Here is a 23,616-nt window from a genome sequence, read left to right as displayed (position 1 = left end):
TTGCTGGGCTTAGAGTTGCACCCTATTGAAAGGAGAGCAGCTAGTCCTTACTAAAAAAAAATGATCTGGTCTTCACCAAATTACTTTTTTTATTCATCTGTAGGATGTGAGCCTTGCTGGCAAGGCCAGAATTCATTGCCCAACCATAACTGTCCGTGAGAAGGTGGGAAGGCTGCTGTGTGTAACTTGGCTGCCACTTTTCCTACATTACAACACTTCAAAAGTTCCAGGATTTTGACCCAGCGTCAGTGATGGAACAGTGATTTATTTCCAAGTGGCTTGAAGGGGAACTTGCAGGTGGTGGTGTTCCCCTGTGTCTGCTGCCCTTGTTCTGACCGGTTGCACAGTTCACAGGTTTGGAAGGTGCTGCCTAAGGAGCCTTTTGGAGTTGCTGCAGTGCATCTTGTAGATGGTACACACTGCTGCCACTGTGCGTCGGTGCTGGAGGATGGGGTGCAGATTAAGTGGGCTGCTTTGTCCCGGATGGTGTCAAGCTGCTTTTTATTTGTTCTTTCACAGGATGTGGACATCACTGGCAAAGGCCAATGTTTGCTGCTCTCTAATTGCCCTTGAACTGAGTGACTTGCAAGGCCATTTCAGAGGGCAGTTAAGATTCAACAATGTTGCTGTGGGTCTGGAGTCACACGTAGGCCAGACAAGGTAAGGATGGCAGATTTCCTTCCTTCCCTAAAGGGCATTAGTGAACCAGGTGGTTTTTTAATGACAATCATTGATAGCTCCATGGTCACCGTTACACACGACCTTTCAATTCTAGATTTTATTAATTGAATTTAAAATCCACCAGGTGCTATGGTGGGATTTGAACCTGTGCCTGAGGCAGATTAGCCTAGGCCGCTGGATTATTCATCCAATGACATTACCACTACACCACTGTCTATCCATAGGGGCTGCATGCTCTCCTGCAGCTTCCATGACATTAATAACATTCGTCCAACTAGGCAAAGAGGAATGAACTTGCATTTGTATAGCACCTTTCACAACCTCAAGGGGTTCCAAAGTGATTTACAGCCAATGATTTACATTGGCGTATTCCCAACTTGTGCCTTGGAGGTGGGCAAGAGGCTCTGGGGAGTCAGGAAGAGCGATTCACCACAGAATTCCCAGCCTCCGACATGCTCCAGTAGGGATGGTATTTGGGTGGCAGGCCCAGTTTGAGTTTCTGGGCAATGGCGACGCCCCAGGATGTTGAGGAAGTAGGATATGGGCAATGCCAAAGAGGAAACGGTTAGACTCTGTTTTGACGGGGCAAGGTAAAGGCACTATAAATATGCAAGTTATTTCTTTATACAGTGAAAAATGAGCTGACTGGGTGGGAGCCCTATAGTCCTATTGCTGACAGAACAGCATCAATCCAAAATGCCTTTACATTTCAGATCCCCAGGGCTCACAGTCGCTCGTTACACAGTGTCTGCATTGCTACAGTGCAAAAAATAAAGAAGGCTGATTGAGTCACGCTTAAACAAAACAAAAAAAGAGGTATATTTGTTTTAAAAATTCTTAGCGCTGTGCGAAGATCATTTTTAATACATGACGACAAAACGTGGCGGTGGGGAGAGGGAGTTCGCGCACTGGTCCTGTTGCTAGGTCACGTGACATCATTCTACCAGTCTGACCGGGGTACCCTGAGCGTTGCGTCGAGGTTGGCGAAGCTTCTTCTGTCTCGAGAGACGTGCGGGGGGTCAGCTCTGTGGGTGAGGCACCAGCCGCTTGTTCTTTGGTGGCGGAGGGGGCGGTGGGGACTTGAGGGGTTTGCTGTCGTCTGGCGTTGGCGGGCAGGTGACCTGTTCGGAAGGAAACACAAAAGGAAAGGTGTCAGCCAGAAGCCGTCGAGGCGAGTGCGTTTACGATGAAAGTAAGCGAGGTGCGCGGCGGAGGCGAAGTACTGCCCGCGCGGGGAAATCTGAAAGAAGAACGGAAAATGATGGAAACACTCGAGCGGGCCTGGTAGCATCTGAGGAGAGAGGAGCCCACGGGCAGGGTCCTTGGCCCAGCTGAGGTCAGGAATGGGGTGGGTCTGAAAATACTGGCGTGGCCGGCCTGCTGTTTTAGCCAAAGCCTATCCTTGCGTGGCCATTTTTTGGTGAGGTGGGTTCTGGGCTGAGCAAGGCTGCTCACCCCCCCAACCCCCACCACCCATGACACGGGCATCTAATTAGGCTCATGAAGAGCATTGTTAATGGCTCTGAAAGGAGACTGACGGGGATTTTCCAGTCGGTCTCCAGTTTCCCAATGCTATTGGAGCCAGTTCAACTGCCAAGAGGCAGGTACCCAGTGGCAGGTCGGGGGTGTTGGGGGGGTAATGTTCCAGGCATGCCCGTAGGCCCTCCCTGCCCATTTGGCCTAAGGCTGCCTTGCAGGCGATTCCCCTGCCCTCCTCCCCTCTCAGCAAACACAATGGTGATGTGGCTGCTTTTTCTATTTTTCAGTACATTTTTAAAAAACGTTGCAGAGGGGACATCTGTCCCACCAAACGACCCATCAGTTACTCACTCTTTAGTGCAGTCGGGTGCATCTCTGAAACTGGAAGGCCTCTGATTGGCCCTCTAGTTTCAGGAGCCCCTCCACCACCCTTCCTTGGGCAGGGTACCTATCTCCATGCTAATTAAAGGGGGCCCCCCAGGGTGACCCCCTCTCCGGGTTGTGGGGAGGGCAGATTCAGGCTCTGGAAAGAGTTTCCGCCCTTAATTCTTTCCCCCAAAGTGAAAATTGAGCTCAACGTTTTAGATCCATGACATCTCATCGGAAATGGCTGAAGACGAGAGCTGTAGCAGGTTTTAAGGGGGCATAGGGGCAGGAATGGGGGAAGAATACAGCTGGTGGAAGGGAGCACCATTTTAGTCTCACCCGTGGCCTGTTTTTTATCAATGATGAAAACTGTAGTTGCTAAGTTCTGCAATTCCCTCCCTCAGCTTACCCACCTCTCTCTCCTCCTTTAAGACACTCCTGAAAATCTACTTCTTTGGCCAAGCTTTTGGTCACCTGTCTTAGTATCTCCTGATGTGACTTGGCCTTGTACTGTTCAGTGATTTAATTGATCTGTGTTTGATTATGTGAGTCTGGTAAGTGATCAATGCTCACACTGATTGATTGGTTAAGCCTGGGCGAGGACTCAGAGCTAATGTAAACAAAAAGACCTGGAGCTGAGCTGGGATAAACATGAGTGCAGACGTTTTGTGACTGCAGAGTTATTTTAATGCACTGTAAATAAATCTGTTGCACATTTAGAAACTAGTGTCATCTCTGCATTGCTCTGAAGTAAATCAAACATATAAAACAATATATATTGCAAATATATAGCAAACTGGAGAATATCAAGAAACGGCTGAAGGCACTGTATAGTGAAAAGGCTATGGGCCCTGATAATATCCTGCCAATAGTACTGAAGATTTGTGCTCCTGAACTTGCCACGCCCCTAGCCAAGCTGTTCCAGTACAGCTCTGACACTAGCATCTAGTTGGTTATGTGGAAAATTGTCCAGGTTCGTCCTGTACACAAAAGCAGGACAAATCCAATTCAGCCAATTACTACCCCATCGATACTCTCCATCATCAGTAAAGTAACAGTGCAATCAAGCGGCACTTGCTTAGCAATGACCTGCTCATTGATGCCCAGTTTGGGTTCTGCCAGGGCCACTTGGCTCCTGACTTCATTACAGCCTTGGTTCAAACATGGCAAAAGAGTTGAACTCCTGAGGTGAGGTGAGAGTGACTGCCCTTGATATCAAGCCTGCATTTGACCAAGTGTGGCATCAAGGAACCCGAGCAAAACTGGAGTCAATGGAAATCAGGGCGAAAACTCTCTACTGGTTGGAGTCACATCTAGCACAAAGGAAGATGGTTGTGGTTGTTGGAGGTCAGTCATCTCAGTTCCAGGACATCACTGCAGGAGTTCCTCAGGGTAGTGTCCTAGACCCAACCATCTTCAGCTGCTTCATCAATGACTTTCCTTTCAACATAAGGTCAGAAGTGGGGATGTTTGCTGATGATTGCACAATGTTCAGCACCATTTGTGACTCCTCAGATACTGAAGCAGTCCATATCCAAATGCAGCAAGACCTGGACAATATCCAGGCTTGGGCTGACAAGTGGCAATTAACATTCACGCCACACAAATGCCAGGAAATGACCATCTCCAACAAGAGAGAATCTAACCATCGCCCCTTGATGTTCAATGGCATTACCATCACTGGATCCCCTATTATCAACATCCTGGAGGTTACCACTGACCAGAAACAGAACTGGACTAGCCATATAAATACTGTGGCTACAAGAGCAGGTCAGAGGATAGGAATCCTGCGATGTGCAACTCATCTCCTGACTCCCAAAAGCCAGTCTACCATCTGCAAGGCACAAGTCAGGAGTGTGATGGAATACTCTCCACTTGCTTGGATGAGTGCAGCTCCCACAACACTCAAGAAGCTTGACACCATCCAGGACAAAGCAGCCCGCTTGATTGGCACCTCATGCTCAAACATTCACTCCCTCCACCACCGACACACAGTAGCAGCAGTGTGTACCATCTACAAGATGCACTGCAGGAATTCACCAAGGTTCCTTAGACAGCACCTTCCAAACCCACGACCACTACCATCTAGAAGGACAAAAGCAGCAGATAGATGGGAACATTGCCACCTGGAAGTTCCCCTCCAAGCCACTCACCACCCTGACTTGGAAATATATCGCCGTTCCTTCACAGTCACCGGGTCAAAATCCTGGAACTCCCTCCCTAACAGCACTGTGGGTGTACCTACACCACATGGACTGCAGCGGTTCAAGAAGGCAGCTCACCACCACCTTCTCAAGGGCAATTAGGGATGGGCAATAAATGGTGGCCCAGCCAGCGAAGCCCACATCCCATGAATTAATTTTAAAAAATACACAAAAGGTGTATTTCTCGTGTTCCATGCCCGCTGGCGTTGGGCATGTTCGGCCACGTGAACGGGCAAAATGGCGAGAAGGCCAAAAATCGGTTTCATGACGTCCTGAAACCTGGTTGCGATTGTCCGCTCAACCCGTCAATGGCAGGCCACATTTCTCGCCATCGGACATCGGGAACCTCATAGTAATACATCTGCATATCGTTATAAGGCCAGCCCACCGGAATCATCCCCCACTCCCGCTGGTTTGTCCACCCACGTTGCCATGATTGCACGCCGGTGTGTTTCACAACAGCATATATAAGGCGTGCACTTGGCAGGCTGCACTTTGAGGGGATCTCGGAGTTGAATGCACAGCAATGTTGCACAGACCTCACCTGGGTTGCCTGTTAGATTTCAAGTTCAAGGTGTGCGGGGGCAGGGGGGAGCAAGGGCTGCCCTGTGTTTGAGGTGCGTTGGTGGGGGGGGTGGTGGACAAAGGCTACCCACAGAGGACATGGCTGATGACACCTGTGGGGTGACTTCTCAGACTGCAGCAGAGCGAAGGTACAATGAGGCTCTTGCTGCAGCTCACAACTTGGTGGAGCAGACTATCGCGAAGATGAAAATGAGGTTCTGGTGCCTGGACCGGTCTGGTGGAGCCCTGCAATACAGTCCACAGAAGGTGTCACGCATCATCGTCACCTGCTGCTCCCTTTACAACCTGACGCTCCAACAGGGAGAGGAGCTGGCTGAGGAGGGGAGGGAGGAGCTGGAGGTCTCCCATGATGAGGAGGACGCCATGGGCATGAGGGTGAGGGGGTCCTCGAAGGCGACAATGACGGTGATGGGGCCCTTGCACTGGCTAGATGAGGCAGGGCACTCGGGAGGCCCTCATAGCTGCTAGATTTGTAGAGGATGATGATGACATGCAGTGAGGTGTACCCGCAGATCCTCACATCGCAGTTGCGAACATTTGACTCCAGTCTGGCTTATGGAGGCACAAATACCCTCTGTGAGAATGCTCCTGCCATGAAGACATAGTGGAGGCCCTAATAGTTGGTCAATTGCAGGAGGATGATGATAACATGCAGTGAGGACACTCCATAAATCTTCACATAGCCTCTGAGAATGTCTGACTCCTGTCTGGCTGAGGGCAGCTCGCTTGGGCTCTGTGATCAGGGTCATATCATGGAGATGCAGTCATGAAACTTTAAATGCACCTGATCCTTTGTCTGTCTTCAGCGCCTGAACCCTTCAGGAGCACAGCATCACCGGTCGCAGATGCTAGTGTGATGGGGGCCAGCCCCACCTTAAAGGTGCTGAGAGAACACAGAGAGAATGAGAGAACTCTGTGGCTCCTGCCCACTACATTCTGGCAGCAATGACCAGCACCGCTGAGGTGCAGACATCAGTAATATGTCCAGGGAGTGTGAGGCTGGACCATCACTTTGATCTGAAGGCTGCAAAGAGCACAGGGATGAGACCCTGGACTGAGACACCTGCCTCCATCTTGTGCAGAAAGGTTTCACATCTGAGTGACAAGAACACTGCTCATCAGAACAAGGAGCCATTGGCAGGGAGACATTGTTGTGAGTTTATTGACAATAGTGAACATTATGTAAAAGTGATTAACACCCATGCCCAGGCTGTGCAACTACATCTTCTTAACTTTCCTAACCCTGCCACTAGGTCTTGGTGCTCCTCCAACATCCACAACGGAGGCGGAGGAAGCCTACTGACCGCTACGTCCTGTCTGTGATGACCTTGGCGGGTGTTCTCTGGAGGGCTGAGACTTGGGGGGGGGGCCTGGACTGCTTTCAGGGTCCTGCTGTGTGGCAGTGGCACCCTCCTCGGCCTGTGGAGCTGGAGCTGCTGAGGTCACAGGAAGAGAGGATTTGGATCGGTCAGACACTACCAGAGTCACCTGGGTGGATGGCCCCGGGGTATACACCTGCTGATCCTCCTCCCTATGGATGCCCAAGGGCCCCTGGCTGACTCCTTGAGGAGAAGGGGAAGCTGGAGTGAGATTGAGCAGCCCTGCACCCCTCTCACATATACACTGTTGGAGGCCAACCATGACGTCAGCGATGGAGTTCAGCCTGACTGAGGGACCTGGCATCAGGTCCATCGGGCAGTCCAGTGAGAGAAAACCCATGTCCTTGCTTTAGGTTGCCCTGCATCCCCTCCCAGTCCCATTCTGTGACTCCCCTCTCACCATCACTCACCTCTGCCTGGGTCCCTCCCGCGATCCAAGGCCTTGGTGGATGTTGTACCAGCAGCAGCCATCACCTCTCCAGGTGGTGCTGCCGTTCCATAGAGCTGCTAACCTCTGATTGGACAGCAGCACTCAGTGGGCCTGACTCCCGTATCCCCTCAGGGCCCTTGTTCCCGCGGAAGGTCTGCCGCTGTCCTGTTAAGTGCCTGAGTGGCACTTGATGTGGCAGGCCTTCAGTAAAAGAGGCGGCTGGACCCCCCCCAACATCATCTCCATTAAGTACCGCCTTCGGAGCCCAACTGAAATGAGGGCCCTGCTCCTTCCAGGCAACCACCAGAGGTGCCTAAGTAAAACGCCCTGACCAAATTAGCTATTTGCCCAAACTCCCATGAAGAACAGGCGTTGGTCGGCCTCTTAGAGTTTCAAACCCTCCAGGGTAGTGGTGGAGTCTCCAAGCAATTAAAGGTTGAACTCAAGGACACTGCAGTAAGCAACACCTGGGAGAAAAAAAAAAGTAGTTTTTTTTTAAAAGAAGATATTTTTATCCTCTTTCTTTGGAAGCCGTAGTCTCTTAATTATAAAAACCACTGGCTTTGCAGAAAATATTGTTTGGTTGATGGCCAAGTTAGAGGCCATGTGATTAAACCTCCAGGAGTTTGTCTAATTGGAGCTGGCAACCCAAGGTTGCTGAACTTGTTATTGCTGCATACAACTTTAGGCTCTTAAAATGGGTGGAACGATATCAAGTCCAGGTCCCAGGGCTCAATGTTAAATGTTGTGATAAAGGTAGGACCAGAACATTCATGACAAGAAAAAGGTGCAGCACATGCACAAGATTCTTTTTTTCAATCACATAGTTTTAACCCACCTTAATTTGAAACTGGTCACTTGCTGAATCCTGGTGGGCAGGAGGGCTCAGAAGGTCCACCTGATCCTGACTGAAACTCTCCAGGAGCAAAGGGTTAATTTTCTTGGGCAATGGGGGAGGCCTGGCACTCTTTATCCGTCCGCTGAACCCATTGATTACAGTAAAGGCCTGACCTGTTGATCACACAGAGGTTAGAAATGAAGAGCGTTAGCCAGAGAAATCAAACTGTTTGGTCGGAGCACTGCTTTGATCTTGCTGCCAGTGTCCTATTTTCCAGCTATGCCCCTCGACCCCTGGAAATAGCCAAGGAGGAAGGGAAAAGGAAGGTTCCTGAACTGACGGCCTATTGGAGCATGGATTGCTTCACCGTAAGTGGCTATTGAGATACATATAAAAAAAGATAAATATTTGATAACTGTCTGTGGTGGGGGCGGAATAAGTGGAACATAGGAATTGGAGTGGGCTGTTTAACCACTCAAGCCTGTTCCCCTCATTCAACAAGAACCTGGCTGGTCTGTACCTATGTCCCTATGCCAGCCTTTGCCCCCATATCCTTTAATACCTTTGTGGGGTTTTGCAGCACAGGCATTGGAGCTGAAAATGCCTCTTCCCATCCTGTAACTTTTGTTATTCTATGGAAAGCCCTCTCTTACTGAGACTGAACCCATGGAGCACGATAGAAAGGTTGATGCTGAGTTGGGTTCAGGACGATGCTCAGATCAAAAAGACCGAGACCACTGGCCTTTGTGTGATCTGTATCAACAGTGGCTGTAGCCAGTGACAGGCTGTGGCTCAGCTGGTCAGTACTGTCATCTCTGAGTCCAGAAGGTCGTGGGTTTAAGCCCTGCTTCAGTGACTTGAGCACAAAAATCCAGGCTGACACTCCCAGCTGCAGTACTCAGGAAGTGCTGCACTGTTGGAGGTGCCTTCTTTTGTTGTGATGTTAAACTGAGGCTCCGTCTGCCCTCTTAGTTAAATGTAAAATATGCAACGGCACTATTTTGAAGGACAGCAGAGGAGTTCTCCCTGGTGACCTGGCCAATAAAACTCATGGAGCGATAGATTCATTACAGTACAGGAGGCCATTCGGCCCAACATGTCCATGCCAGCCCTCTGTGGAGCAAACCAATCACGTCAGGAACAGCTGAACTCTGTAAAGGTAAAATGGTAGGTTTGCGATCTTAAGATTAATTGGCCAGAGAATCTCCTTCCCCTGAGCTGACCCTGTGAGAAACACTTCAATTTGGGGAGGGGAAGTGAATGGTGCAACAATCCAAAAGGTTTTGTGCTGAGAGTTAAGTATGAGCGATTGTCTCAGATTGAGAAACAGAAGAGCTGGGAGGCGGGCAATGGGAACAAGGAATGGCATGTGAAGCTGCTATGATGCAACACCCAGCCCCACCTGTTAGATTTGAGCTGTTTTCTTTGGCAGGCTGCTCTGGATTGGGATGACTTTCCACCATTCTTGTGTCGCTCACCAGTTGTGACAACCTTGAAGGCTCCTAGAAACAGACGGGAATTAGCGTCATCCAAATGTCATCATTAGAAATAATCAACTCAACTGAACTTCAGCGTAAAGATCCCCACCCTTTCCAGCTTGTGATATGCTCCCCTCCGCATCCTTAGGGTCATAGGGTTGGATTTTACATTGCCCCCGCTAACGTGTTTGAAGGTGGGGTAGGGGCGGGTGGGGAGGGGTGCTTGTAAAATTCAGTTTGTGGCCTGGCTGCCGCCTACTAGCCAGCCCCCGACTGGTCTATCTGTCCTGTTGCAGGCGACTTGTATCATCTTCATTGTTTACCAATCTCCAAGTTTGGTATCATTGGCAAATTTTAAAATTTTACTCTGTGCTCCAATATTCAAGCCATTTATACATAGCACGAAAAAACAGTGGTCCTAGTACTGACCCTTAGGGGACATCACTATCTCCCATCCACCAGTCCGAATAATCATTTACCACAACTCACTGCTTTCTGTCCTTAAGCCAATTTTTTATTAGCCAATTCGATGAGCCTCAGTTTTCTTAACCAGCCTTCTATGTGGTACTTTGTCAAAAGCTTTCTTAAAATGCATGTGGACAACATCCACCGCATTCCCTTCGCGAATCTTCATTGTTCTCTCATCAGAAAATTCAATTAGATTGATCAAACATCATCTGCCTCTCTCAAACTTGTGCTGACTATTTTTAATTAACTCAAATCTCTCCAAATGCCAGTTCATTTTATTGTCCATCTTAATTGCCCTTGAGAAGAGGGCAGTGGTCGCCTTCTTGAACCGCTGCAGTCCATCGTAGCAGTTTTAACACAATTTGTGTGGCTATTTCAGAGGGCAGTTACTAATCAACTGCGGTGTTGTGGGTATGGAGTCATGTATACGCCAGACCAGGTAAGGACAGAAAACCAGTTGGATTTGTCCACCAACCCAATATCTTCATGGTCCACCATTACTGATTCTAGATTTTCATTCCAGATACATTTAATTAAATGAATTTTAATTCCCCAGATGCTATTGTGGGACTTGAACTGGATTATTAGTGCAGATCACTGGATTATCAGACAAGTAAAATAACCCCTATGCTATTGTCTGAGTGGAGTGCCCAGTACATCCCCTGGTCTGTATTGTGTTTATAAGAACTGCCAATATCTCTGGCAAGGATCACAGGTGAGAGAACATTTGCCTCAAGGGACACCTTGTCCTGTATTGCACTTGTGTCAACTGCCCAGTGTGCTTGCCTGGTAACATGATTTGTTAGAGCTGTGCACAGTACCTGTTTGATGCCATTTGTAAGTTAATTGTGTCATCAATAAGTTTCTGTAATTGCCACTGGTGAAGGGGTAAGCTGACAGTAAATATAAAGGGAGTGTCAATTCTCTGTGCTAGAGCTAACATACACACACACACACACATGTGCACACGCGCACACACATGTGCATATGTGTGTACACAAACACACACACCAAAGTGCATTGTTATAATTATGAGCTTTATAGCTTAATTAGATTATTATGTTTTGGGATATTATGCCTTTAAATTTAAGGTAAAATGAGGAGGGTCATGTTACCTGTTCTGCAGTTTGCCTAATGGTAAGCCAGGGTAGCTTGATTGCTAGACATTAAAGGAAAGCCTAGGTTATTTTTACTGGGAAGAAGTTTTTAGATATTTACGCTTGGAGACAATGGAAGCAACCAGCGTGTTAACAGTGGAGACTGTAACTCTCCAAAGTCCAGCCATGGGAAAGGATGCTGAGGAAGCCATTGCAAAGATAAGGTCACAGGCTTTCCTAGAGTATCACTGAATATCACAAGTACTGTTTTGAGTGTGCCCGGATCCAGGAGAGAGGGAGCAGCTAAAGGCCAAAGGAGGTCTCTGTGGTTCATTGTGCAGGAAGGTGGATGGAAACACACACTCGGATTGAAGCCAGGGAGTTCGAGTGAGCCTGGGAGCATCGCCCAGCTTGGGCTAGGGGGAGAGTCTCCGGGCAAAGAAAACTTCACTGTGAAAGACGATTCTAGGATTGGGAAAAGAAAAGAGCAGGAAGAAACCCTCAGGAGCAAAGAATCACTTTGGATTGATTCTGGTAAAGCAGCCTCGTTCAACTCGCAGCCTGCAGGCTGGATTGTGGCCTGTGACCCTTCTGGACTTGGCCAGCAGAACATCCATCGTTGGATGTACAATAGAGTCAACTGAATAGACTCAGAGTTGAAAAATGCTGCTTGCTACTTATCCAATCATGGGCTGGTTTCTCTCTACATTTGCTGCTGATTGGACAAGCAACAAGCAGTGGAAAGGTAAGGTTTTTTCAATTTCAGTTCTCTGCCTCCAGAACTTGAGTATGGGCAGTGAGTACTGGGGTGAGACTTGGTGGGGGGGCACCAGGCCGGGGGTTTGTTGGGGGGGTGGGGCAACAGTGGACAGCCTGAGATGGGACCGGGCCCTGAGATGGAGATGGAGCCTGAGACGCAGACGGGGCCTGAGACGGAGACAGGGCATGGGTGGCCCGAGGTGAGAGGAGGGGCCGGAGGGCCTGAGGGGAGATTGGGGCATGGGAGGGCCCAGGGTGAGAGTGGAGCCAGGGTAGGACTGAATCAAGAGTGGGGCCCAGGAGGGCCTGAGGCAAGAACGGGCCCAGAAGGGCCTGAAGCGAGAGCAAGGGCCCAGGATCACCCGAGCAGGGAGCAGGGGGGTCCTGGGAGCCCGGAGCAACAGCAGGGCCCACTGGTGTGAGGGGGAGAATGTGTGTGTGTTTGGGAGAGGGGAGAGTGTGTGGGAGAGGGGAGAGTGTGTGTGGGAGAGGGGAGTGTGTATGTGTGTGTGTGTGTGGGAGAGGGGAGAGTGTGAGGTTTGTGTATGTGGGAGAGGGGAGAGTGTGAGTGTGTGTGTCAAAGAGGGGAGAGTGTGAGGTTTGTGTGTGTTGGAGAGGGGAGAGTGTGTGCTGGAGAGGGGAGAGTGTGTGTTGGAGAGGGGAGAGTGTGTGTGGGAGAGGGGAGAGTGTGAGTGTGCGTGTGTCAGAGAGGGGAGAGTGTGAGTGTGCGTGTGTCAGAGAGGGGAGAGTGTGAGGTTTGTGTGTGTTGGAGAGGGGAGAGTGTGTGTCAGAGAGGGGAGAGTGTGAGGTTTGTGTTTTAGAGAGGGGAGAGCGTGAGGGGGAGTGTGTGTGTGTGTCTGGCACACTTCCAGCCTCACAGTTCTCATTCACCCTCACCCCCAGTTCCCCACATAGGGTGAGGGTGAGGGTGAGTGAGCATCCTGAGACTGGGAGTGAGCCAGATGCACAGACTCTCACACTCTAATGTTCATTTTTATTTATTACTCATTTTTAAAAATGATCGATTTATTGCTTTGACTTCCTTTTCATTCAGCAACTTTTCATATCTCAGCACTTTTTTTTTGAAATTCAGGTTTATTGTTGTGCCAAACCTTATCTTTCCAAAACTGGCTGATCGTCCCTTTGAGTGAGAAAAGGATTGAAATGTGGCCCCTTCCAACACAAACAGGTTGGACAAAGTTGGTATAAAGTATACCCGTGAAGTAATTTTATCCGGATCGTCTAAGAATAAGGATGGGGATATTCTATTCTGTGGTTTAACGTATAAGTTACAAGGATAGTGTTTAGTTCATGGTGTTTTGGGTCATTTGTTACAGTAAACATCTTAAAATGTGAAATCTTGATCTGTCATTCTTGGAGCTATTAACTGGAAGTTCGGATTTCTTTTTAAAAGATTTTGGTCTCCATGGTGCTTGTAACAGCCTGATAAAGATGGTATTTTGTATGTTTGCTTGTGCACCTAAAATTATTTGGCGGCATAATCTGGATTCACTTTCTGCGCAGACCTGCTGCGAATGGCTGTTCTGTAGCTTGTTAAGCACAAGTTAACGAAGACCATGCAAACTCCTCTCAGGTTTCTCTTTCAGTGTATGTCATGTTCGTCCTACCTGTACCGAGGTGGTTGTGGGAATTGGCAGAGGTGCCGTGTGGAGTTGAGTGGGACAGGTCAAGAGGAGGCGCTCAACAGTTTCAACCCAGATCACACCCATCCAGGGTGCGTCAGTAAGCTTCACATTATTGTAGATGTTTGAGAACTTGGGAGTGGGGTTTAAGGATTTGGTAGGGAGGGCAAGTGGCAGGGGAGAGCTGAAGAGATCTGAGGTCCTAGAATGGTGAACCCCCAGAATGAATATCTCGACCGGGGCGGTGAGTATTAGCTCCGAGGCATCCCTCGGGATAGGTTACGAGTGTGACTGATCGAAAGAGGTGCATTGGATTTTAAATGCTCTGTTAGATATCGGAGGGAATGGATGGGGAATAAGGAAACATGTTCATTGTGCTTTGGGAGAAACGTAAAGTTCACAAATTTACTGTTTGGTGATTAACAGGAAAAAGACAATTTTCCCAAACTACTTTACTATAGATAGGGAAGGGAGAGATCTTTCCCACTGGAATACAATTGCCACTTGGTAAGGTTAAATGTGTTCTCTGACCTCAGCAACGTCAGGAGGAGGAGGAGGAGGAGGAGTGTGCACAGATGATTTTTTGCAGGTAAACAGCCCGCTGACCCTGTTCTCCTTCCTGGTGATCTTCTTCTCCTCAACATCTTTCGTCCCACTGTCCAGAGGTTTCTCCTGGGCTCGCGAGGTTTGCTTCTTTGGCAATGGAGGCTCCGCACTATCAACAACAACAACAATAACTTGTGTTTAGATATCACTTTTAATAATTTCAGGGCATGCCAAAGTGGTGTACAGCCAACAATGTGCTTTTCTGAAGTCACTGAAGTAGTCACTGTTGTAATGTTGGAAATGTGGCAGCCAATTAGCACACAGCAAGGTCACACAAACAGCAATAAGATAATCTATTTTTTAGCAACGGTGGCTGAGGGATAATTTTGTTGTTATTCTCTCATGGGATGTGGATGTCATTGGCAAGGGCAAAATTTATTGCCCATTCCTAATTGCCCTCGAGAAATTGGTGATGAGCTGTCTTCTTGAACAGCCGCAGTCCGTGTGGTGTAGGTACACCCACAGTGCTGTTAGGAAGGGACTTACAGGATTTTGACCCAGCGACAGTGAGGAACAATGATATAGCTCCAAGTCGGGATGGTGAGTGGCTTAGAGGGGAACTTCCAGCTGGTGGTGTTCTCATGTACCTGCTGCCATGCTCCTTCTAGGTGATAGAGATCACGGATTTGGAAGGTGCTGTTGAAGGAGCCTTGATGAGTGCACCTTGTAGATGGTACACACTGCTGCCACTGTGTATTGGTGGGAGAGGGAGTGAATGTTTAAGATGGTGGATGGGGTGCTGATCTTGAGGGCTGCTTTGCCCTGGATGGTGTTGAACTTCTTGAGTGTTGTTGGAGCTTCAGCCATTGGGAAAGTGGAGAGTTTTCCATCACACCCCTGACTTGTGCCTTGTAGATGATGGAGTCAGGAAGTGAGTTACTCTCCGCAGGATTCCAAGGCTCTGATCTGCTCTTGTAGCCACAGTATTTAAATGGCTAATCCAGTTCAGTTCAATGGAAACCCCTAGGATGTTGATGGTGGGGGATTCAGTGATGGTAATGCCATTGGCTGCTAGAATTTTGATCTATAGACAAGGAACAGCAATATATGTTTGTACGTTTGTGGCTTAGCTTGTGATGGAGTGCATCACTTGTTGCTAGTTATGAGACATCATTAAGGACGGCCCAGGCCACTGGGCAGTACATCATCCAGGTTGAAGTCTACACTCCAAAAGTAACTACTTGTCTGTGGAACACTTTGGTTTGTGCTGTGGACGTGAAACATGGTGAATAAGTAACAATTCTTTCTTGACTTACCTGTCCCCTGGCACCCTCAATGTTTCTCTGTCAGAGCTTACAGAACTCAGGGAACTCGAGGAGATCACTGACAATGGCCGAAAAGATCGGATCATGGAGCGAGGACGGCTTCCTCTCCCTCCTCCCCCTCCTCCTCCTCGTCTCTCATCCAAAAATGACTGGAAAAGAATACCACGTCCAAGAGTGTTTATTTCATCAGATTTGTCAGGATCTCTGTCTCAAGCTGCCCAGATGATTCACCCGCGGTTCAAGGATGAAAAGGAAGACTGCAGGTGTCCAAATGAAAATACGTCTGATCCGGACAGACCATGCTCAGGGTTAAATTGAGAATCTCACTCAAAGAAGCCTCAAGCAAGTGAGTCTGCTGTCAAAATCAAGGACAGAGGTACAACAAAAAATCTCAAGGATGATACCGGTACTGAAAGGGCATGACTATCAGGATAGGCTGAATAGGCTGGGGCTCTTTTTTCTAGAAAAGAAAAGGCTGAGGGATGACCTAGTAGATTATGAAGGAGCTCAAGAGGGTAGATGTTGAGAAAATGTTTCCGCTTGGAGGTTGTCCAAAGCCCAAGGCCATAAATATAAGATGGAGATTAATAAATCCGGTAGGGTATTCAGAAGAGGGTGATAAGAAAATGGAATTTACTACTACATGAAGTGGTTGAGCTGAAAACCATTTAAGAGGAGTCTAGATAAACATATGAAGGAGAAAGGAATAGAAGGATATGTTGATAGGGTGAGCTGAAGGTTGGGAGGAGGCTCGATTAGAGCACAAATGCAGGCGTAGACCTGTCGCGTTGAATGGTCTCTTCTGTTTAATTTCTTTAATTTTACATAATTCTGTCATCTTGATGTACTGGATGACAACCTGCTGACATTGGGGATAGGGCCGGTCTAGTTTGAGGGAATAATTTTAACTCTGAGTATAAAATGGTCTTTAGCAAATCAGCAATCTACTTTGCACCTCATTATATTTTTTTTCTTTCCTATTCAATAAAAGTTCCCTCCAGGTCAACCATTCCACGAGGAACCTGCAGTCATTCCCAGCACAAGTTCCAACTGTTCCGCAACGTGGGATTTAACCTGGAAACACGTTCGCATCACTTCCTGAAGTATTTCTTAACATCAGTTCAAATTTTAAGCTTTGAATCCAGTTTGAATTTTAGCCCCAACTGCCTCCCGCCCTAACCCCTCCCAACCCCCCCACCCCACACCTACCACCCACCCCGCACCCTCTGGTCCCCCAATTGGAGTCTGAACGGCTCCTGTAAGATTCACTCACCAGCTCTCGCACTCCATATTGATTCTCCACCTTTGTCTTCAGTTGGGCAAAACACTCCTCCATCCGATCATGGAAAGGTTTGAGAGCTTCGGTGACCTTCTTCCCATGAACCCTGATCCCTTCCTCCAGCAATGGGATCTTCAAAGGAGAGAACAAAGCAAGTGTCACAAACTTTGACTGGTGTCCAACTCCCTGTTTATCTTACAAGGTTGGAAACATTGAAAAGCAGAGAATGTATATTAGAGTTGTATAGAACCTTGAAAGAGCCTTGATAGAACCTAGAAAACCTTTCCAAAGAAAGATGATACTAGAAATAGGTGTCATAAATATAAGATGGACACCAACACATCCAATAGGGCATTCGAGAGAAACTTCTTTTTCTCCATAAAGGGTTGGAATGTAGGACTCACAACCTCAAGGAGTAGTTGAGGCTATTGGGATGGATGTATTCAAGGGGGAGCTGGATAAGCACATTGAGGGAGAAAGCAAGGATATATTGACAGGATGGGATGAGAAATAGTGGTAGGAAGAGGCTCGGGTGAAGCATAAACACAGACATGGCCTTTTTCTGTGCTGTAAATAATTTTAACACTTATTAATAGAAACAAGAGTAGCATATTCAGCCCCTCAAGTCTGTTCTCCCATTCAATTAGATCATGGCTGATCTGTATCCTAACTCCATCTACCTGCCTTGACTCCATATCCCTTAACACTCTTGACTTATCAAATTCTATCATTTATTCATTATATCATTCTAATAATTATCAATTAATTATTAATTGAGATAACCTCTATTACTTTTTGTGGGAGAGAGTTCCACATTTCTACCACCCTTTGTCTGAAGAAATGTTTCCTAACTTCTCTCCTGAACGGCCTGGCTCCGATTTTAAGATTATGACCCCTTGTTCTAACCCCTTGTTCTAACCCCTTGTAAGCTTCAAGACAGCCAAAACTATTCTGCCTGTGACCTACTTTGCACCATCGCCCCTCTGCTCATTGACTCGGTTACAACACCCGGTTAAGCAACACCTCAGTTTCAAAATCTCCATCCTTAACTTCAAATTATTCCATGGCCTCACTCCTCCCTATCTCTGTAATCTCCTCCAGCCCCACAATCCTCTGAGATACTTGCGCTCTTCCAATTCTGCCCTCTTGCGTATCCCTGACTTTAGCTGCTCCACCATTGGCGGCCGTGCCTTCGGCTTCCAAGGTTCACTATCCTCTGAGTGAAGAAGTTTCTCCTCATCTCAGTCCTAAATGGCCTACCCCGTATTCTAAGACTGTGAATCCTTGTTCTAGACCCCCCCGCCCCGCACCACCCAGAGGAAACATCATCCCTGCATCCAGTTGGTCCATCCCTATCAGAATTTTATACGTTTCAATGAGTTCCCCTCTAATTCTTCTAAACTTCAGTGAATACAGGCCTCGTTGATCCAATCTCTCCTCATACGACAATCCTGCCATCCCAGGAATCAGTCTGTTGAACCTTCACTGCACTCCATCTATGGCAAGTATATCCTTTCTTAGGTAAGGAGACCAAAGCTGCACACAATAACTCCAGGTGTGGTCTCACCAAGGTCCTGTACAGCTGCAGTAAGACATCCTTGCTCCTGTACTCAAGTCCTCTCACAATAAACATAGCGTTTGCCTTCCTAACTGCTTGCTGCACCTGCATGCTTGTTTTCAGTGATTGGTGAACCAGGACTCCCAGGTCCCTTGGTACATCAACATTTCCCAATCTATCACCATTTATTTTCCTACCAAAGTGGGTAACTTCACAATTATCCACATTATACTGCATCTGCCATGTATTTGCCCGCTCACTCAACTTGACCTTGACCCCAACACTATCTCCAGCCTAGCTCTAGGGTCTCTCCACTCCTCCATTCTAGCCTCTTGCGCAGACCTGATTTTAGCCACTCCACCACTGGCATCTTGCATTTGGCTGCCTGGTTTGGAATTCTCTCCCTAAACCTCCCCACCTCTCTCGCTCCTTGAAACCAAGCTTTTGGCCATCTTTTCTAATATCTCTTCATGTGGCTTGGCGTCAAATATCATTTGATGACTCTCCCGTGAAACACCTTGAGACATTTAATTACATTACAGGTGCTTTATGAATGTTTGTTGTTGGCGGCATTGCCAGTCCAGTTGCCAGTGTGGGTCACTGAGTACAGGGGTGATGGGTGAACAGGGCTTGGTGCGAGTTAGGAAATGGGCAACAGAGTTTTGGGTGAGCTTCTGTTTATAGAGGGTACAAAATAGGAGGCCTACTAAGAGTGCACTGGAATAGTCAACGCTGTAAGTAACAAAGGCATGGATGAGGGTTTCAGCAGCAGATGAGCTGTGGCAGGAACAAAGACAGACGATGTTACTTTCCGACTGAGTGCATGGGTGCCAGGCCTGAGCCAGACTGGAAATTGAGCTAAGATCCACATTAGATAAAGACCTTACCCACCTTGGGCACCGAGGGATATCCCTGTGACGCGTTTATTTTGGAACTAATGTGCCTTCATTTACACCTGCACACCCTCCTTGTTGGAAGAAGTCATTCTGCTTACCTGCCATGCGTTAAGATCCTTTAGTCTCATTATATTGTCCACGTCTTCTGGGTGTTCACTAATATATTTTTCAGTGAAGAATGCCTAAAGGGATGAAGGAGCAGTTTAAAAATATCAATTTGAAAGTGTCTTCATCTCCCCTGGCAATACTTAACCACTATTTTACCCCCGCAACAGTCAAAATGGCTCAGACCTCAACTAGCTTAGGGTTGCTTGGCGGAGTGACTTTTAATTCTCCTGCCACCCTCTAACCCCCACCACCTGCCCCCCCCCATCCCCAACTCCTAAGGTGAACTCCATGTTCCAACAAATCTCTAGAAATAAAAATACAATAGATAGCTCTCACAATGATTTGGGCCTAGTTTTTTTTAAAACTCCTCGTCATTTCATTGTTTTATCTTTCTCCTCCCTTTCTCCTCTGCAGTTCAAACCACCATAGGGGCCTGGGCTATGGTAGCCGCTGAGATCACTAAAAATCAGCAGGTGGCCTTTCAACCTGTTATGCTTTTGCAGGCCCTTTGATTGCAACATGACATCCCTAGAAAGGAAGTGTGTCACGCGACCCAGTTTTAGTCTCGCTTTTGCTTTCGGCAGAGCAGACAGACAGCTCTGCTGCTGATGTATCTTCAAGCTTTCTGTTCATGTATATATGTTCTCATGCACCTGGTCTAAATAAATGAACCCACACATGTTTACCCAATCCCTTATGAGTGACTTGGTGACGTAATATCATTATAAAAACACAACACCCCTTACACGCAGTGCACATAAGGTAGTGACACAAATTAACACACATACCACAGACTCCATCGGGAGATCACAAACAGGTTATCTTGATTGCTTACACTACCTTTAGTGATAACAAGCTGTCATTCTCCAGGAGCTTCAGTGTGTTCCAACCTTGATAGGTTTAATGATGGAAGATACTGTGGGGCTTATATGTCATCACATTCTTTGGCCAGAATTTTCTGTCCCCATTGGCGTCAGGCGTCATGGCGGGCGTGAGCAGACAATATGGCGGGAAGGCCAAAAATTGGATTCACGACGTTGTGAAACCGGTTTGCGATTGTCCGCTCCACCTGTCAAGGACTTTCCCACTGCCGCACGTTGGGAATGTCATTTTAGTACATCCGCATATAATTTTAATCGCTGCCCGCTGGAATTATCCCCCCCTCCACCCTACACTGGATTGCACGCCGACGTGTTTCACAATGGTACATAAGTGACGTGGACCTGGCGAGCTGCACATCGCTCAGGGCTCGGAGGTTTGTTTGCCCACCTTGCTTCAGGCAGCACTCGCGGTCATCAGCACCAGGCTTCACAGGCAGCAACACGTCACTTTTAGGGGGTCTCATGGGCAGGTCCCTACCTATCTGACCAGTCATAAAGTGGGGGTGGCTTTTCAACAGCTGGAGAGCTAAGGCTTGTTTTGGGGAGGGGGATAAGAGGCTTCAGGCAAGGGAAGAGGCTGCAGGGTGAGGGCAGGATTATCCCAGGGTGTGCGTATGGGGGCACATGCTGATCTGTGCAAGTGGCCTCAAGATGGTGCGGGCTGAGGAGGCAGTCTCCAGAGGAGATGAGGCCAGATGGAGATGTGAGGGTGTGTGTGAGAGTGGGTGGTGATGTTCCTTGAGCTGGCAGTGAGTGAGATGCCAGTGAATGTGTGATGGGCTTGTGAGTATCTGCACTGGCTGGCCAACCTCTTCTGTGCAGCATTGGCACTGACCACCACTCATTCACAGGACGTGTTTATTGCTGGCCCATTCCTAACTGAAGTGAGCCACCTCTTGACTACAACTGAATGGCTTTCTAGACCAGTGGGAGAGCAGTTAAAAGTCAACCAGATTGCTATGGGTTGGGAGTCACATATAGGCCAGACCAGGGAATGATTGTAGTTTCTTTACTTAAAGGACACTAGTGATCCAGATTTGTTTTCACAATTTAGTAGTTTCGTGGCTACCATTACCAACAGGAGCTTTTTATTCATTCCAGGTTTTAGTTTTGATTTCATTTAAACTACCCAGCTACTGTGGTGGGATTTGAACCCCTATGTCTAGATCAGAAGTCCAAGCCTGATGGTTGTTAAGTCCAGTAACATAACCATTATGCTACCATGCTCCCAATATCATACATTGCAGAATAAGCTTACTATGCCTATCCTACCTAGTACACCTGTATTTACAGTGCAGACCCACGACTGGCAAACCAAATCGCCCCTCGCGTATCGCTCTTCATGAATGATCAGAGGCTCAGCCTCGGATAAAGAGGCGGTTCAGTAGGTAGCATGCTTGCATCTTGAGTCAAATGGTTGTGGGTTCAAGTCCCATTTCAGAGACTTGAGCACAAAATCTCACCTGCCACCTTTGGAGGTGCTGTCTTTCAGGTGTGATGTCAAGCCACAGCCCTGGCTACGTTCCCCGGTGGATGTAAAAGATCCCAGCACACTATTTTTAAAAAAAAATAGCAGGCGATTTCTCCCTGGTGCCTTGGCCAACATTTATGTCTCATCCGACATCACTAAATGGGGGAAGTGGATAGTTTGCGATGTTCAAGGCATCACATTTGTGAGGGGCAGACTGGAGGAACCAGAGGGTCTTTGCCTGTACGTCATCGTTAACATATTCAAAAGAAACAGGTCATCTGGTCATTATCACAGTGTTGCTTGTGGGATCTTGCTGTGCTGAAATGGGCAGTCTTGTTTCCTACATCACAACAGCGACTCCGCTTCAAGTAAGTACTTCATTGGCCGTGAAGCACTTTGAGACATCCTGAGGATGTGAAAGGCACTGGAGAGATACCCAGGGCGGGATTTCTCCAGTCCTGCCTGCCCTCGGGAATCACCCCGGGTGGGACAGAAATCTTGACGGACCAGCGAAGGGTCTGCGGACTGCGGGCGAGAATTCCGACCCCGATATGTGACTCCAGGACCCACAGCGACGTGGTTGACGCTTAGCTGCCCTCTGCAACGGGAAGCCACTCAGTTCAAGGGCAATTAGGGACGGGAAGCAAATGCTGGACTTACCAGTGATGGCCACCTCCCCATAAAGGGTATTTTTTTTAAAAAAGCTATCGACAAACTCACCGTTTCGTATTTGGCAAATCCGCCCATCACTGCAGGGTCCACGGTTCCATTAAGAAGCATGGAGAGAGGGTTGATGGAAAGGTTAGGGTCACTGTGGTGCTGGTTGATCATGGTTAGTATTTTATCATTGCTGGCTTGCATTGTTTCAATGGCGTTCTCCAGTGGGCTGATGTAAGTCTGGAACACAAAGACCACAAAGTGACTCAATATAGTCAACAGTCTACACTCGAAGGAAAACAAGTCTTGCCCTCGTAATTAACCCTTTAAAGTCTGGTACGTATTCTGGTTCAACAGCTGTGAGAATGGAATCCTGAGCACAGCCGGCTTTACAGAGTCACAACAGCACAGGAGAGACCATTCAGCCCAACCTGCTGGCTCCCTGTAGAGCCATCCAATCCTATCTCCGTAAGGCAATGCTTTATGTCGTAGATGAAGATGTGACAATGCCTTTGTTGGATTGTGCTGTGCACAAATTGGCTGCCATGTTTACCGACATGATAACAGGGAGTACACCTAAAAAATTGACCGTGAAACACTTTGCTTTGCTCCCAGGATGTTAAAGCTGATATATGAATTCAAGTTCCTTTGCCTGCACCAAGTTCACCCATCACCCTTGAAATCGCTGATGTACATTGGCTCCTGGTCCCTGAATGTCTCCATTTTAAAACTGTCACACTTGTTTTCAATTTCCTCCATGGTCTCTCTCTCTCTCTCCCCTCCCTTATCTCTGTAATCTCCTTCAGCCCTGCAACCCTCTCAGATCTCTGCACTCCTCCACCTCTGGCATCTTATGCGTCCCTGATTTTAATCACTGCGCCAACGGTAGCTTTGCCTTTAGCTTCCTGGGCGCTCAGCTCTGGAATTCCCTCTCTCAACATCCCCATTTCTCAATATTCCCTCCTCGCCTTCTTTAAAATGCTCCACAAAACCGACCTCTTTGACCAAGCCTTTGGTTACCTGTTCTATATCCCTACCAGGCAATTTTGACATAATTGTTGTGTCCAAATGCGCTCAAAAATGATCAGCAATCATTCGATATCAAATGTCCTACTTTGGAATGAGTTTTTGATGCAGTGTTTTGCCATCTTTTGACATCAAGTGCGACCAATGGTGCTCAGAGGTGCCCGAAGGCAAAAAGTGCTCAAAGGCACCATTGACATCAAACGTGATTAGCAAATTGCATTGAAAAACACAAGGAAATGAATTACTTAAATAGTATCTGAATTTATTAATTTTTTTTTGCATTTACCCCCAAAAATGTTTCCACCTTATATGCTTAATAGGATTGATTAAAGAAACCATAACGTCCATAAAAATCTTGTGTGGTCCAGCGTCAAATTCTGTTTGTTAAGTGCTCACATGTAGCACTTTGGGACGTTTTACGGCGCTACAGGCGCTACGTAAATGCAAGGTAATGTCTGTTAT

At 47.7% G+C, this 23,616-nt stretch overlaps 1 protein-coding gene across 1 annotated transcript in view; it reads right to left on the bottom strand.

The window, feature by feature from the left end:
* Nucleotides 1–1,524: 1,524 nt before the first annotated feature.
* LOC144688041 (dedicator of cytokinesis protein 2-like) overlaps nucleotides 1,525–23,616 on the bottom strand; it is a 1,154,257-nt gene continuing 1,132,165 nt past the window's right edge. Inside the window, exons 45-52 of the mRNA XM_078554696.1 lie at nucleotides 22,192–22,368; nucleotides 19,110–19,193; nucleotides 16,552–16,689; nucleotides 15,270–15,427; nucleotides 13,939–14,122; nucleotides 9,365–9,464; nucleotides 7,963–8,135; nucleotides 1,525–1,802 (exon numbers count right to left, since the gene is read on the bottom strand). Coding sequence (XP_078410822.1) covers nucleotides 1,701–1,802; nucleotides 7,963–8,135; nucleotides 9,365–9,464; nucleotides 13,939–14,122; nucleotides 15,270–15,427; nucleotides 16,552–16,689; nucleotides 19,110–19,193; nucleotides 22,192–22,368 — 1,116 coding nt within the window. The 3' untranslated portion in view covers nucleotides 1,525–1,700. The remainder of the gene's footprint in view (nucleotides 1,803–7,962; nucleotides 8,136–9,364; nucleotides 9,465–13,938; nucleotides 14,123–15,269; nucleotides 15,428–16,551; nucleotides 16,690–19,109; nucleotides 19,194–22,191; nucleotides 22,369–23,616) is intronic.

The sequence above is a fragment of the Cetorhinus maximus genome, chromosome 1 (genome assembly GCF_964194155.1).
Source record: "Cetorhinus maximus chromosome 1, sCetMax3.hap1.1, whole genome shotgun sequence".
In the NCBI taxonomy this organism is placed as follows: Eukaryota; Metazoa; Chordata; class Chondrichthyes; order Lamniformes; family Cetorhinidae; genus Cetorhinus; species Cetorhinus maximus.
This window is presented reverse-complemented; position numbering and strand designations above follow the sequence as displayed.